This window comes from Lontra canadensis, unplaced genomic scaffold (assembly GCF_010015895.1).
Source record: "Lontra canadensis isolate GAN:19392208 unplaced genomic scaffold, GSC_riverotter_1.0 scaffold74, whole genome shotgun sequence".
Taxonomy (NCBI): Eukaryota; Metazoa; Chordata; class Mammalia; order Carnivora; family Mustelidae; genus Lontra; species Lontra canadensis.
The window spans coordinates 2,240,623-2,253,519 of NW_022631068.1; the positions used below are offsets into that span (position 1 = coordinate 2,240,623).

General features: G+C 52.4%; 2 protein-coding genes across 4 annotated transcripts in view; one reads left to right on the forward strand and one right to left on the reverse strand.

The window, feature by feature from the left end:
• USH1C (USH1 protein network component harmonin) overlaps positions 1 to 4,743 on the reverse strand; it is a 44,457-nt gene extending 39,714 nt beyond the window's left edge. The window contains exon 1 of one of the 3 annotated variants that reach the window (XM_032881148.1): positions 4,631 to 4,743. In XM_032881148.1, coding sequence (XP_032737039.1) covers positions 4,631 to 4,666 — 36 coding nt within the window. In that variant the 5' untranslated portion in view covers positions 4,667 to 4,743. The remainder of the gene's footprint in view (positions 1 to 4,630) is intronic. The other 2 variants (XM_032881144.1, XM_032881147.1) reach the window with 2 other exon arrangements.
• OTOG (otogelin) overlaps positions 4,665 to 12,897 on the forward strand; it is an 80,299-nt gene continuing 72,066 nt past the window's right edge. Inside the window, exons 1-6 of the mRNA XM_032881248.1 lie at positions 4,665 to 4,805; positions 7,256 to 7,532; positions 7,971 to 8,034; positions 8,200 to 8,260; positions 11,644 to 11,719; positions 12,637 to 12,729. Of these exons, the coding sequence (XP_032737139.1) occupies positions 4,665 to 4,805; positions 7,256 to 7,532; positions 7,971 to 8,034; positions 8,200 to 8,260; positions 11,644 to 11,719; positions 12,637 to 12,729 (712 nt within the window). The remainder of the gene's footprint in view (positions 4,806 to 7,255; positions 7,533 to 7,970; positions 8,035 to 8,199; positions 8,261 to 11,643; positions 11,720 to 12,636; positions 12,730 to 12,897) is intronic.

A 12,897-nucleotide genomic window follows, 5' to 3' on the forward strand; every position in this document is an offset into this window, starting at 1 on the left:
CATCATTTCCTCTCTGTGAGCTCTTCCTTCACCTTCCAGACACCTCGAACATCAACTCCCCTTGGTCTAGCCTTCCCTCGTGCTCCCCCACAACGCCTGTCCTGTCATTCTCCGTGCCCGTGACATCACTTTGTTCCCACCTCTGCTGTGGCACGCGCCAAGCTGTGTTGTACGTTCTCTCTTTACTCTACTGTCTCCCCACTCATCTGGTGTGGTCCAGACCCAGGCCTGGGAGGAGGGCACAGGGGGAGGCCAACAAGCCCCTTCCCCACCTGGGTCTGTACTTCTCTGTGCCTCATTTTCCTCATCTGTAAAATGGGGCTAAAAGTACCTGTTTCGTAGGAGTTCATCCTTCTCTGAGGGATTAATCATTGTTTTTCTTTTTTTTATTATTCATTGAATTAATAATCATTAAATGCTTGGCACAGTGCCTGGCAAATTAAGTTCTCAGTGTTTGTTTAGTTTTATTTAACTAAATGAGTGAGTGAGAATGCTGAGTGTACTCTCAGTAGCTGGCAGAACGGGGCCCCTCCATAAATGCTGGTGGGATGAATGGATCCAGCCACACTTCCTCCCAGGCCTTCAAAGCATGATCCCGAGTAGTACTGGGTATATTTGATGCTTGTTTTATTATTCTTCATCTTTTCAAGACGCTTGTGTCCTGCTAGCTAGTTCGTGGCATTTGACCCAGTGCTTAGCACAGCTGAGCATACCTGCCTCTCCTATCTCACTTACTGCTCCTTCTCCTCCTTCTTCCTCTAAAGGTTGGGGTGTTCTGGCTCTGTCCTAGACCTTCTCTTCATCAGCACCGCATCCCTAAGTGACCTCATCAGTCTCAGGGCTGAACTACCATTTACTCCTCAAGGACTCACTAAGGCTCTAGCATCGACCTCTCCCCACCATCTTCAGGCTCCCACAGCTACTGGCTTCTTAGTCACCTCTCTACTTAATGGCTGAACAGGCATCTCAAACTTAAAACATTCAAGATGGAGCTCTGCCGCTTCCCCTCCTGTCCCCACCAATCTGCTCCTCCCCCAATGTAGACTCCCTCTTGATGCCTCTCTCTCCACACCCAAAGCCACCCATTAGCAGAGCCCGTCAGATCTACCTTTTCTTGTGTTCCTGGTCTGACCGCTCCTCATGCTAGTCCTAGTCCCCACCCCTGGCCTGGGCTGCTGCAACCTCCTATCTGCGGTACCCCTTCTGCCCTTCCACTCCGGGTCCCCTCAGTCTGCTCTACCAGCACCTGGAACAATCCCTTTTAAATGTAAAGCAGTCAGGTCACTCCCCGGCTGGTTCCCATCACTCTGAGAACCCAAAGTACTGACCAAGGCCTTCAAGGCCCCGACCCCACTCTCGTCCAACGTCCATTACTCTTCAATCCGTATTTCCTCTCAACCACCATCCTATCTGCTGTTCCTAAAGCAGGGCCTTTGTACTCACTGTTCCCTCTTCTTGGAATGTTCTTCCCTATATATCTGCATGGCTCCTTCCCTCACTTCTTTCTGAGTGTGTGTTCAAATATCACCTCCTCAGAGAGACCTTCCTGACTACCATGTGGTTTCTCTCTATCCTCTCACCCCCATTTTTTTTTTCATAAAATGAAAACTTGGCATTCTATGATACTTGTATTGGCTTACTTGTTAACTGTCTGTCTCCTCCACTAAGGAGCTAGGGACTTTGTTTTATTATTCAATGGTTACAGTACTGTTGGGCATGTATTAGCAGCCCAGTCAATGTCTATTACACGCATGCACACATGATCACAAAACACTGGAAGGCAGGGGCTCTTTCTGACCTCCCTACATATACCCTCTTCCCCACCCAGGTGCCTGGCCTTGGGCAGGGTACACTACAGATATCCATAAATGCATGCTTGCTGACCAGGCAATAAAAACTCCTTTGAGCAAATGAGTAACCAAGTTCCTGCAACGGGCGGGTGCAGTGAGCTGAGGGGGAGAGCCTTCTTTTGAAAATCTGGTTCTTCAGGGAAGAGGCTGAGTCTTTGATGCTCCCCTCCCTGCTCCTTGGTATTCTGGCCCAAGGATGCTGCTGGGAAGAGCAGGCCAGTGTTGCCAATGTCCTTGAAAAACTGCATAAGCCCAGAGGAACAGAGTCTACTCACCAGCCTGGAGCCTCCTGGCTCCTCCCCCAGGATACTCTTGCAGGTATCTGCAGGTGACTGTGGACCAGATGGTTACTATGGGTCCAGAGCAGCCAATCCTTGAATTCCTATTTAGTCCTAATGGTCCAGTGAGGTAAGCACTCTGAACCTCACCTCACAGCCGAGGAAAGGAGAGCTCAGAGAGATTCAATGACTTGCCCAAGGTCTCACTGGCAGTGAGTGGCAGAGCTGAGATTTGACCCCAGTTCTACCTATAACTAACAGGTAATAGACAACAACAACGGACATTTGTTGCGAACTCACTAAATGCCAGGGTCTATTTAAACTCCCCACAGGCATGTAGATTTTATCCAACACTCACAAGAAACTTACTAGCTAAATATTACTGTTATCCTCATTTAACAAATCAAAGAACTGAGGCTCGGAGAGGTGAATAACTTGCTCAAGGCCACATAGCATGTTCCATGACAATATGCCACTTGTCATGCCATCTCCAACAACTAAAGATTTAGGTTACAAACTATTCCCCACGGGTAAATGTGCTCCGCAACACTAAGCAGGGGACAGCTAGGAAGCAACAGACAGGAGCTGTAAATTTCACCCAGTACAGCTGTGCGCCCCCATCTGTATCCTCTACAGCTTTGTCTTCTCTCCCCTATTGCTAGATGATCTCCACCCTGGGAGGGCAAGGCTGCTGCTGTCTGGGAAGCAGCAGGGCACAAAGTCCAATCTGGGGCCCCAGCCTGGTGTCTGCCCCGCCTGCACACACAGGGGCATTAATAGGTAATGACTCTTGTGACAAGGAAGAGCAGGGCAGTGGAAACACAGAGGCCTGAGGCCCGTTGGAGCCTGCAGGGCCTGGAAAAGAGAAACAGAGGCTAACTCCAGGGCGCAGTCAGATACCAGGAACCCCAGAGGTAATTCTCGAAAAAGAGGCAAAGACTGGTACCCGTAGGAAAAAGGCCAAAGAAGACTGGATGTTACTTTCTGCCCAGGGGCAGGAAACTGAAATTCAAACCTGAGTCTTGGGGGCGGGGACGGGAGGTAGTGTTCCTTCAAAGTGGGTTGCCTGAAATCTACACTCACCAAATGTCCTCAGCAGCTGAAATTTCTCTCCTCCCATCCCTGTGCAACAGGACACACTGCTGGACAGTCTTATACTTCCCTTGATATTCACCAGCCCCCAATCTCCTGCTGAACTTCCAGCTATCTCTTACTCTTAGAATACCCAAGGCCTCTTTTTTAGGAGGCCTCTGCTGGTATGAGTTTCCCCCTTTCTACCCTACCAAACCTTGACCCCAACACTCAGCACCCAGTCATGGGTCATTGTTAGTGTGAGGTCTGCTGCCCACCTGCCCAGCCAGCAATTTGAGGGCACAGACAGGTCTGGCACAGAGTGGGCATTCAGAATACATTTATTAAATGAATGATTGGCCCCTGGCCCTCAGCTCCGGTGCCCCCACATTGGCTGGCTACTCTGGCTCCCCTGGGCCTCTCTGTGGCGAGAGAAGGGCTAAGCACCGTGACGTTGCCTACCTGAGCTCTACCCGCTCAGGCCTCAGAAGAGGTTCGGTTTGATCTAAAGACACTGCCCCTGTGGGCAATGTGAGGGTGTCAGGGTGCACAGTCACCTGTCCCTGAGGCGGGGCCCGTGGGTAGCTCTGGACAACCCTGGCTTCATCCTTGGGCTCTGAAGCATCATGAGTCCTGGTGGGGAGGTCCAGAGTCACCTCCAATGGTCCTCTCTGGCCTCAGGGCCTCAACAGCTCCTGCACAGCTCTGGAAACAGTTCTGGAAATGCCCTGGGTGAAATCCTGTAGCTTTCAGGGAGGACCTCTGAGAATTCTGGACCATCCTTGAGGTGCCTTTTTGGGACGCACAAGGGGAGATGTGGCACTGCCTGAAGGATCTGGCTGACTTTCCTTTCGTACTTCCTCCCTTCCTCCCTCTGCCCCCTGGTCAGCACCTGTTCCTCAGCTGCTTCTCAGGCCCTAAGAAATGCCCGAAGTGGGGAGGGGGCTCCCTAAAGTGCTTTCTAACTCTTTTTTTTTTTTTTTTTTTTTTGAGAGGACAGAGAGAAACAGTTCCCCTTTCCACCAATCCCCACCTCTCAGACACTGCCCCATACCCTCTCTGTATGCTCCAACAGCCCTCAGCTTGGGGCACTAGGAGCTGGGTTCTGCCCATTACGGGACAAGTCCCGAGAAGCGTCCTGTCTCAGGTCAAGTCTGGAAGGAATTTCAACCCCAGAAAAGTCCCCGCCCTGCAAGGCGTAAGGAGAAAGGACACAGTCTGAAGATCCATTTATGGGTCCCTACACCTAGAGTCCTAGTGCCCCTTCTCTTATTTTACTGGGATCCCTGCTGGAAACCAAACAACCCTCAGGTTCCACAGCCCTAAGGCCACACTGGAAAAGGGAGGGGTGACGCCGGGTGTGTCCATCCCCCACCACCCTGCCAGGACTCCGGGGTCTTGAACGCTTTAGGGGTCTCTAGCAGCTCTGACCTTGTGCCGGAATTCTCGAGCCACCTTCCGGTCCATGGCTGCGCCAGATCGAGCCGCTGCACAGATCGAGTCGTTACACAGCTCGCTCCTTCGGATGCCGGGTCGCTCCAAGCCAGCAGGAGCCTCACGGGAGATCCGCCGGCCCCGGGAGCTGTGGGGGCGGGGCCTGAGCGCGGTGGGGGCGAAGCCTGGGCGGGGCGGCTGGGAAGCCCGAGACACCTGTCCTGAAGCTTGTCGCCTCCCACCGACCGCCGCGGAGCAAAGGGCCTGGAGTGTGTGTACGTGGTGGCGGTGGCGGTGATCGGACTTCAGGCCAGCGCTCCCCTTGGAATGATCCCCAAATACAAACGGCGGAGGGAGAGGATCTCGGGAGGCGTCGGCCGGAGTTTGAGACTTTTTGTGGCGGTCAGAATACTTTTTTGAGAAGGTCCCGAGAGTGTCAGAAGGGTAGGTAGGGATAATGTGTGGATATGCAAATAGAGGCCCATTTGCGCGCTCCGGAGGTTTTCACCCCCTGCCAGGCATCTCACCTCCGAGTCCTTTCTATAATGACCTTCACCATGGGCTTATTCCCGGTCAGAAGAAATCTTTGATCTGTGAATTCCTTGGAGGCTGGGTCTTAAGCCCTTCACAGAGGCCTGAACCAGGGAGGGCCAGGCAGTGCGTCTCCTGAGCCGACTTCCCCTCCCACCTCTCTAGCCCAAACCCACTCCAAACACACACACTCTCTCTCTCTCTCACTGAGGCATGGAAGGGCCTGGCAAGGACATCCTGGTTTACTGCTGACTTCACCCAGGGCCGAGACTCCATCTGGTTCATTTGATTCAATTCAACCAAAGTTTGTTCAACTCCTAGGTCTAGTGCTGGAGTGCAAAGACAATGATGAACCAAGCCTGGGACAGACTGAGAGGGAAGGAAGAGGGGGGGTCAGGAAAGGGGTGATAAAAACAGGTGTGAATGGGAGAGAATGAGATCTTTAATCATGGAGCTAGCTAGTGCCTGGAGTTAACCCAGGGTGGGGTCCTGACCTGTTTGCAACAGGTCAGGGAGCAGGGGACAGGGAGATGGTCAGCAACCCAAAATAGTGTAACTTCAGGGACACTTACAACTGTAACTTCAGGGACACCTACAGACTCCCTCCCGTTTTCATCTTATCCCCAATACCTAAAGCTTGCCAAAGACTTATTTTTACTGGAACTAAATTATTGCCTAGTTTAGGATGTAAAACCTTCCTGGAGAGGAACCTTCAAATATTACCCATGTTCTCACCTTAGTATCAACTAGTTAAGTCCAAGATAAAAGGAGAAGACTTGCGGGATTTTCAAAGGTCCAGGAAAGATACTCAAAATATAGTCCCCTCCAGCTTACTTTGTTGATTCTCTACATCTCTTAACTAAGTCATATGGCTGTTATTTCATAGTTAGAATCTAGCAGAGTGGCAAATGGGCTTACAAGGGAAATTCAGTCCACTAGCCACCTCAGTCTTTTTCCATGAGCAGCACTACCATAGACTCTTTCCTTCTTTAAATGCTTCCCTTCTTGGTTTTGAGGATGGCACCGAGGCCTTGCTCTCCTCTCCTATGAATGTTCCTTTTCAAGCTTCCCCTGCCTTCATCTATTCCCTGACTAGGGTTCCATCTTTGACTCCCTCCTCTTCCTCTCATCTATGCCTATGGCTTCAAATACTGTGTGTGGGGAAGTGTGCTTTATTTACCACTATATTCCCAGAACACTGTGTGGTAAGAAATAGATGCTCAACAAATTTGTTGAATGGACGAATGAATGAATGCTTCCCAAGTCTATATCCCTGCCTAGGGGTCTCCTGGGGCCACCACTACCATCATGATCTTCATCATCATAATTATCTGCAAGGCTTGCATCCGGTTGGCATTCCCACACTTAAGTGCCCCAGAGAATGCTTCACAGGTTCTCCAGGCTCCCAAGCCCACAGTTCCAGCATTAAAATATTCTTCCTGGACAGGGAGTGTATCTTGTTCACAAAATTAAAGTGGTTTTTGTTGGTTGGTTGGTTTTGTCCCTGTTTTCCATTTTGTTGTTGCTGCTGCTGTTGTGGTTAAAGTCTGGTCGTGAGGGGAGCAGTAATCTGGGAGTGTGACGCACTTCTGTGTTTCAGTCAAGGCTTTCTGAGCTGGGGCCTGAACTAGTGCTGGGCATACAGAGGACTAAGTCACAATCCATTCCCTAGAGGTGCTCAGAATGGGGGATTGGGGTGGGGATAGAGTAGGGCCTCGGGGCCCTGGAAGCTGTAGTGGTTGAGTGGTGGGAGCACAGGCCAGAATTCTGCAGCCTTGAGCCTTGGTTGTGCCACTGACCACTGAGTGGCATGTCCCAGGGCATCTGTGAAAGGAGAGTGGAAGACTGGACTCACTCTAACAAGTGCCTGGGGCGTCTGGTGGAAGGGCCTGCCAAGACCCAGGCTTCTAAGTTGGGGATCTTTGAGGAGTAAAGGATGTTGGGGGCTGCACTTGCTCCCCCAGGGTATTAGGGCCCAGTGATCTGAATCCAGACCCCTCTGGGGAGGATCAGCCACAGGACGAGAGGGGCAAAAGGGCAAAGGCTGGCGCCTAAGTTATGGTAATGAGCTGAGCCATCCTGTCGCTCTAGCTCGGGGAGGAGCCAAGCGCCTGGGAGGAGGGGCCGAGGGAATCCTCGGGCGAGAGATCGAAAGGGACCGTGGCCGCGGAGTGGAGGTGTGACCCTGCCTTCGCAAGGACAGGCATTGGGGCCCCCCCGGCCCTGCGCTCAGGCTTCCCAGTTTCCCTGCACCCCATGGGGACCCTGGTCCCTGGCGCCCCCACGCTGGCGCTCTGCCTGCTTCTGGCCTGCGTCTGGCTGGCGGGGGGCGAGCCGGAGAGCCAGTCCCTGCCGGTGCAGTCTCTCGGTGAGAGTGGTGTGGACTAGGGGAGGCGGGGGTCGGGGTAATGTTCAGGGGAACGGGCTTCAGCAGGTTCTAGAAAGGGAGGAAAAAGAGGTTCGAGGGAGGTCGGTCAGGGCGACAGCCAAGGGGAGGGTTGGAGGGGGCACAGAAGGAAAAAGAGGCCAGCGACAGCCGGTGGGGGGTGTGTGGGCAGAATGGGTCCCAAGCTAGGCAGGATGGAAGAGACCCCAGGTGGGGAGCTAGAGAGAACTGGGGCACAGAGAGTAAGAGGAAAGAGGGAGACCCCTGTTGGAGAGGTGGCCAGAGACCGGGAGAACGCATTGAAGTCTGTAAGGAGAGAGAATGGGGGGATGAAGAAGAGGCTTCCTGGCAGGTGGGGGACAGGTGGTGGGAGACCCAACAAAGGGAGGCCTGGCTTGAGTGGAGCGCAATCGTCCCCAGGTGCAGCACCCACAGCCCAGGGTGATGGCCAGCTGCAGCGACCGGAGCCGGCCCAGAAGCTCAGGTGAGCAGGCGCAAGCCTGTGGCTGCCCCACCCAGGCCTCCCACCTTTATTCCTGGTGTGGATGACCCCAGGGTTTTAGCGCTGAGGGTGGGGTGCCCTTGGGGTGGTGGGGAGGCATGTCCCATTCCTATCCCCTCCTCGACATTAGGCTTGTTTCTTATCTAGCCACAGACATCAGGAGGTGACCCTTGCCATGGAGGATACAACAACAGTGATGGGAAGCCAGGTGAGAGGAGGCCTGGAAGGGGGGCTTACACGGGGAGGGGCTTATTTCTGTCTGGGACTGGGGCTGGCTGGGAGGTCTGTAGGTTGCAGGAAGGTTGTCTCTGCAGTTACTTGAAAGGGAACAGTGTTCCTAGTGTATGTCCGAAGTATGCAAATTCACGGGACACTTGTATTCCCACTTCACTAATCTCTTGGGACCCTGTGGTCAGTTCAGTTTGTTTTTGTTTTCGTTGTGTTTTATTTGGGGAGGAGGGCACTACGCTGCAATCAGGACATAGCAGACTCTCCCGTGCCCTGGGGTGAAAGTATGAAGGTGGAGTTCTCTTGTCCCTGCCTGGTCTGGGGAGGTACAAAACCCCATAAGAAGCCCTATTCCATACCTTGACCAGGGCTCCTGCAAGGGTGCTTTGAGAGGAGAGACAATTTTCTTTGGTCTCTGGATCAGGTGACTTAGGCTCTCTTTCCAATCCTGTCCTGCACGCATCTTTTCTATGATGGCAGACACGTTACAAATCTGGCCCACCCCACAGTCAGATCTCCCAGAGCACCTTGAACCTCAACTCACAGACCTTGGCCCTAGGGATCTGCTCTGGGCAGCTCCTTGTGCCAGCAGTTTGGGGAGTATCATTTATAATAGAAAACAGTGTGTCCCCAATACCTCCCCTTTGGAAATAGGAAGGAAGACCCTGAAGGCAGGAGGAGAACTTGTTTATTCTGTAAGTGGTAGATAATCTAGGCTTTTGATTTCTCGTTTGACCATCTTTTCAGGTCCCAAGTTTTAGAATCACAGTTGGATGCAGTTTGAGTTGAAAGAAAATGTTTTTTTGTTGTTGTTGATGTTGTTTTAAGATTTATTTATTTATTTTATTTGAGAGAGGAGGTTGGGAGGGGCAGAGGGAGAGGGAGAGAAGCAGGTAGCCCACCGCGGGGCTCCATCTCACAACACGGAAATCATGACCTGAGCCAAAATCAAGAGTTGGATGCTTAACTCACTGAGTCACCCAAGCGCCCTATTATTCTTTTTATATATGATGGTATCAAGGTAGGTGGGTAACCTGTTGGGGCCCCCAGGAAGCAGGTGAAACAAGGTCTACTGGTGGAGCCAGCCTGTTGCCCCACAACATAAAGGCCCCCCAGGACTCTAGGAATCCCTTTGTTTTGGTGGGGAAAATGACCCTCAGCCAAGCACCTCATCCCCCTGGCAGGATTCCTTCCTTGCTGGATTCCAGGGTAGGCCTCCCTCCCTTCTCCTTGGGGAAGCATCTGGAACAGACAACACCAGTAGGTTTCTCACGTTTCTCCTTAGAGCAAATAAGGGGTTGGAATGTCCTTCCTTTAAACCCACTGGAGTGGGTGTGGGGGAATGAAGTCATTAGCCAGAAAGTGAACCTGGGGATCCTTCAAGGGCTTCTGCCTGGACTTACTTCATCGGTAAGGGTGGGGATCCCAGACCAGCAGCTAAGCAACCTTCATTTCAGGGCTGCCACATTCCTACAGAGCACAGCCATTCTCCAGAGAACTGATTGTATAGAGCAGGATGGGGGAAAAATGCATTGTTACTCACAGGAACCTCAATTTCACTGAAATTTAACATTCCCTTTAATTATGCCTGTAGGCTACAAACCAGAATACAGCAGTAGCAGTGTCTGTGACTGTCACCAGGAGAAATCACAGATCCTGTCATATCACCTTACACTTGTTGGTATTTCCAGATCTCCTTTATACTCACTACCTCAAAACTCTGGCCATGATAAGACCCATTGTTAGATCTTGCTGTTTAATGTAGTAATAAACAAGGACAAATAGTACCAAATCACACATTTTTATAAAATATTTTCATAATTATATTGCAATATAACGATGTCTTTTGTCATCTTGTGTCTCATGTATTTATACACATTTTTCTAGGATTGGGTCAATAGATTTTGCTCGATAATCAGAGAGGTTCTTGGCATCAAAATGACTAGAAACTTCTGATCTATACTGAAGATGAATCATTTGGGCAGGATTTAAAAATTTCTCCAGAAAATGGCCTTGATTCCATAGCGCTATCTTGCCCTCGTAACACCAATCTCAGAAGCCACATCTGAGGTGGGGGCGAGGAGTGGAGAGACAAAAAGACTAGGTTTCATTAAGAGCTCTTTGGGGCCTGTGGGATGCAAGGCGATCGTTTTTCTCATGTTCTCTGAGGCCCTGTGAGATCGATTACGACAAGGATGGGAAGCCTGACTCCTGGGGCTCAGGCTGGGTGTGCAGGGTAAGGAGAGCTGGGGAGGACCCAGGAACCAGAGGCCAAAGTGGGACAGGGCCCAGGAGGGGCCAGTGACCTCCTAGGGGTCAGCAGGACAGTGAAAAGGGAGGTGGTGAGTACCCAGGGATGAGGCGGAGAGACTGGGGCCACCAAGGAGGGGCAAAGACCTGAGCTGGGCTCTAGGGACAAAGTGTTCTGAATCTTCTCCATGTTCTAAGTCTGTGGCCAGAGGCTGGGGATTCTGCCTGAGGATGTAGAGATGACAGTGAGAGAGGAAGACACGTGAGACAGATACCCACAGTGTGCTTGGTGCCTTGTTGGCCCTGTGAACAAGGACATGAACTCCCTGAGGGCTGGGACTTTGTCCCGTTCACATTGGTAATCTATAGAAACAGGGAGGCTGGGGCTCTGAGAGAGGCGGAGCTTGTCATGCCCCAGACCCTAGAGCCAGGTGATATGAGCCACCTCAGACTAGGGTCCCAGGTATCCAAATCAGCTAGCTGTGTGGTAACTGGACACACCTGATGTTCAGGATAGTTCTAATTTCAGGTGGTTTATATCTGGAGAGACCACATGTTGGGATTTCTGGCCTGGAAGATAGATTTCTCAGCTAACTTTGCCTGTGTCCTCCTCAGATTTATGGTGTCAGGGAGAGTCTTGGCTTGGAGATGAGTTCTGAGGACCGTGGGTGGTGACCTGTGAGGAAGGTTGGGGTGGAAGATGGGGTGAGATGTTCTTCTGCCTTGGGGCAAGAGGCTGCCTTTGTTTCCTAGGCCTGTTCGTGTGGATTCTGTGGTGAGGAGGAAACATATTTGTTCTCCAGATAAGGGGTTTTTGTGTTGGGCTGTGGGGGACTCAAAAATGTACTAGGGAGGGAAGAAGAGCAGGGAGGCTGGGGGGTTATTGAAGCATGGAGGGGAGGGAATATGTTCAGGCCGCCAAGATGCCACTTTGGAGGGTAAAAACCACCTTCACTTCCCTAGGGCAGGCCTGAGAATTCTCCCAGACCTCTCAGAGGTGGGTCTGGGGAAGTGGAGTGGCTGGGGGCCTCCTTCCTCCAGGTGATGGACAGGAAGGGCAATGACCTTTAGGAAATCCCTCCCTGACTGGGTTCTCTTCCTTGTCTTTAAAAGGAGACTGAAGTCCTGGACTCCTTGGCCATGTCTTCCTGGGAAAGGCGGCTCCATCGGGCCAAATGTGCTCCATCTTGTAAGTGACCCCCTCCCTGTGGCCTGTGGGAGGGCCCTGGCCCACAGAGAAGCTGTGAGGCCAAACCAGGCTCTCCTCAGGGCCTCCTATGTCCTCTTTGCCCTGCAAGGGGTTCCTTTCCACCTTTCCCAGCCCTGGCCTCCCAACTCTATTTTGCTTTCTCCTTCCTGGCTGAGGAGAGCTTCCTCTTCAGTGTCCTGTTCGTATGACCATGGCCCTGTGGCTTTTCCCTCTCATGCTGTCTGATGCCAGTGAGACTGGGCTTCCTTGTTTAGTGGTTGTTTCCTCTCTCCACTTCACCCTGTTTCTGTGGCCTCTCCCCTCACCCTTTCCGATGTCCATGGCCCTTTCTCTTGCATCCTGGCTCCTTTCCTCACCACACTCTGCTCCCCTCTGTCTTATCGTGCTCTATGCTTTGTGGCCTTTCTGTCTACCATCTTCTCAATGTGAGGCATTTCCCCACTCCCTGGGTCATGCTTAGGTGTCTTCCCCTGAGCTTAAGGAACAGTGAGGAAGAATGGTCCTTGAAGATCTCTGGGCAGTCTCCCTGCTCACCGCGCATGCTCCATACTCAGTCTGCCTTGCATGGTGGCCAGGAACTTTAAGCAGAGGGAGCTGAAGGCCCAGGTGGGGATGGCCCGGGGTCACTTGACTCACACTGAGGACAGGTACTCGGAGACCCCACGCCTCCTGTGTGTCAGGGAGGGAGCCAGGCAGCCAGATCTGAGGCAAGCTATTGGTGCCGCCATTAAGGGCTAGCTACTGAGGAAGGCTGAGCCCACCTGTGGTGGGGATCTGAGTGCCATGCAGCTCTGGGAGGGCTGGGTCAGGTGCCTGGCATAAGGGAGGCGCTGTATCCCGGGGTTCTGCCCAGCTTGGCTTCATGGGGGGGGGTGCCTTCTGTGTCTCCCCTGCAGATTTGTTCTCCTGTTTCAATGGGGGAGAGTGTGTGTACCCAGCCTTCTGTGACTGTAGACGCTTCAATGCCACAGGACCACGCTGTCAGATGGGTGGGTCTGAACTCTGTCCCAGCCCTGGGATGGGCCACGGGTACAGGGAAAGCTTGGGGGCCTGAGGCCTGGGGGTCCCGGGCTGGGAGAGGCGGGGGCTGGCCCTGCTAGCCTCTGGCCTGAGGTCCACTGCAGCTGCACGGACAGGTTCTCTCTTCTCTGGCACAG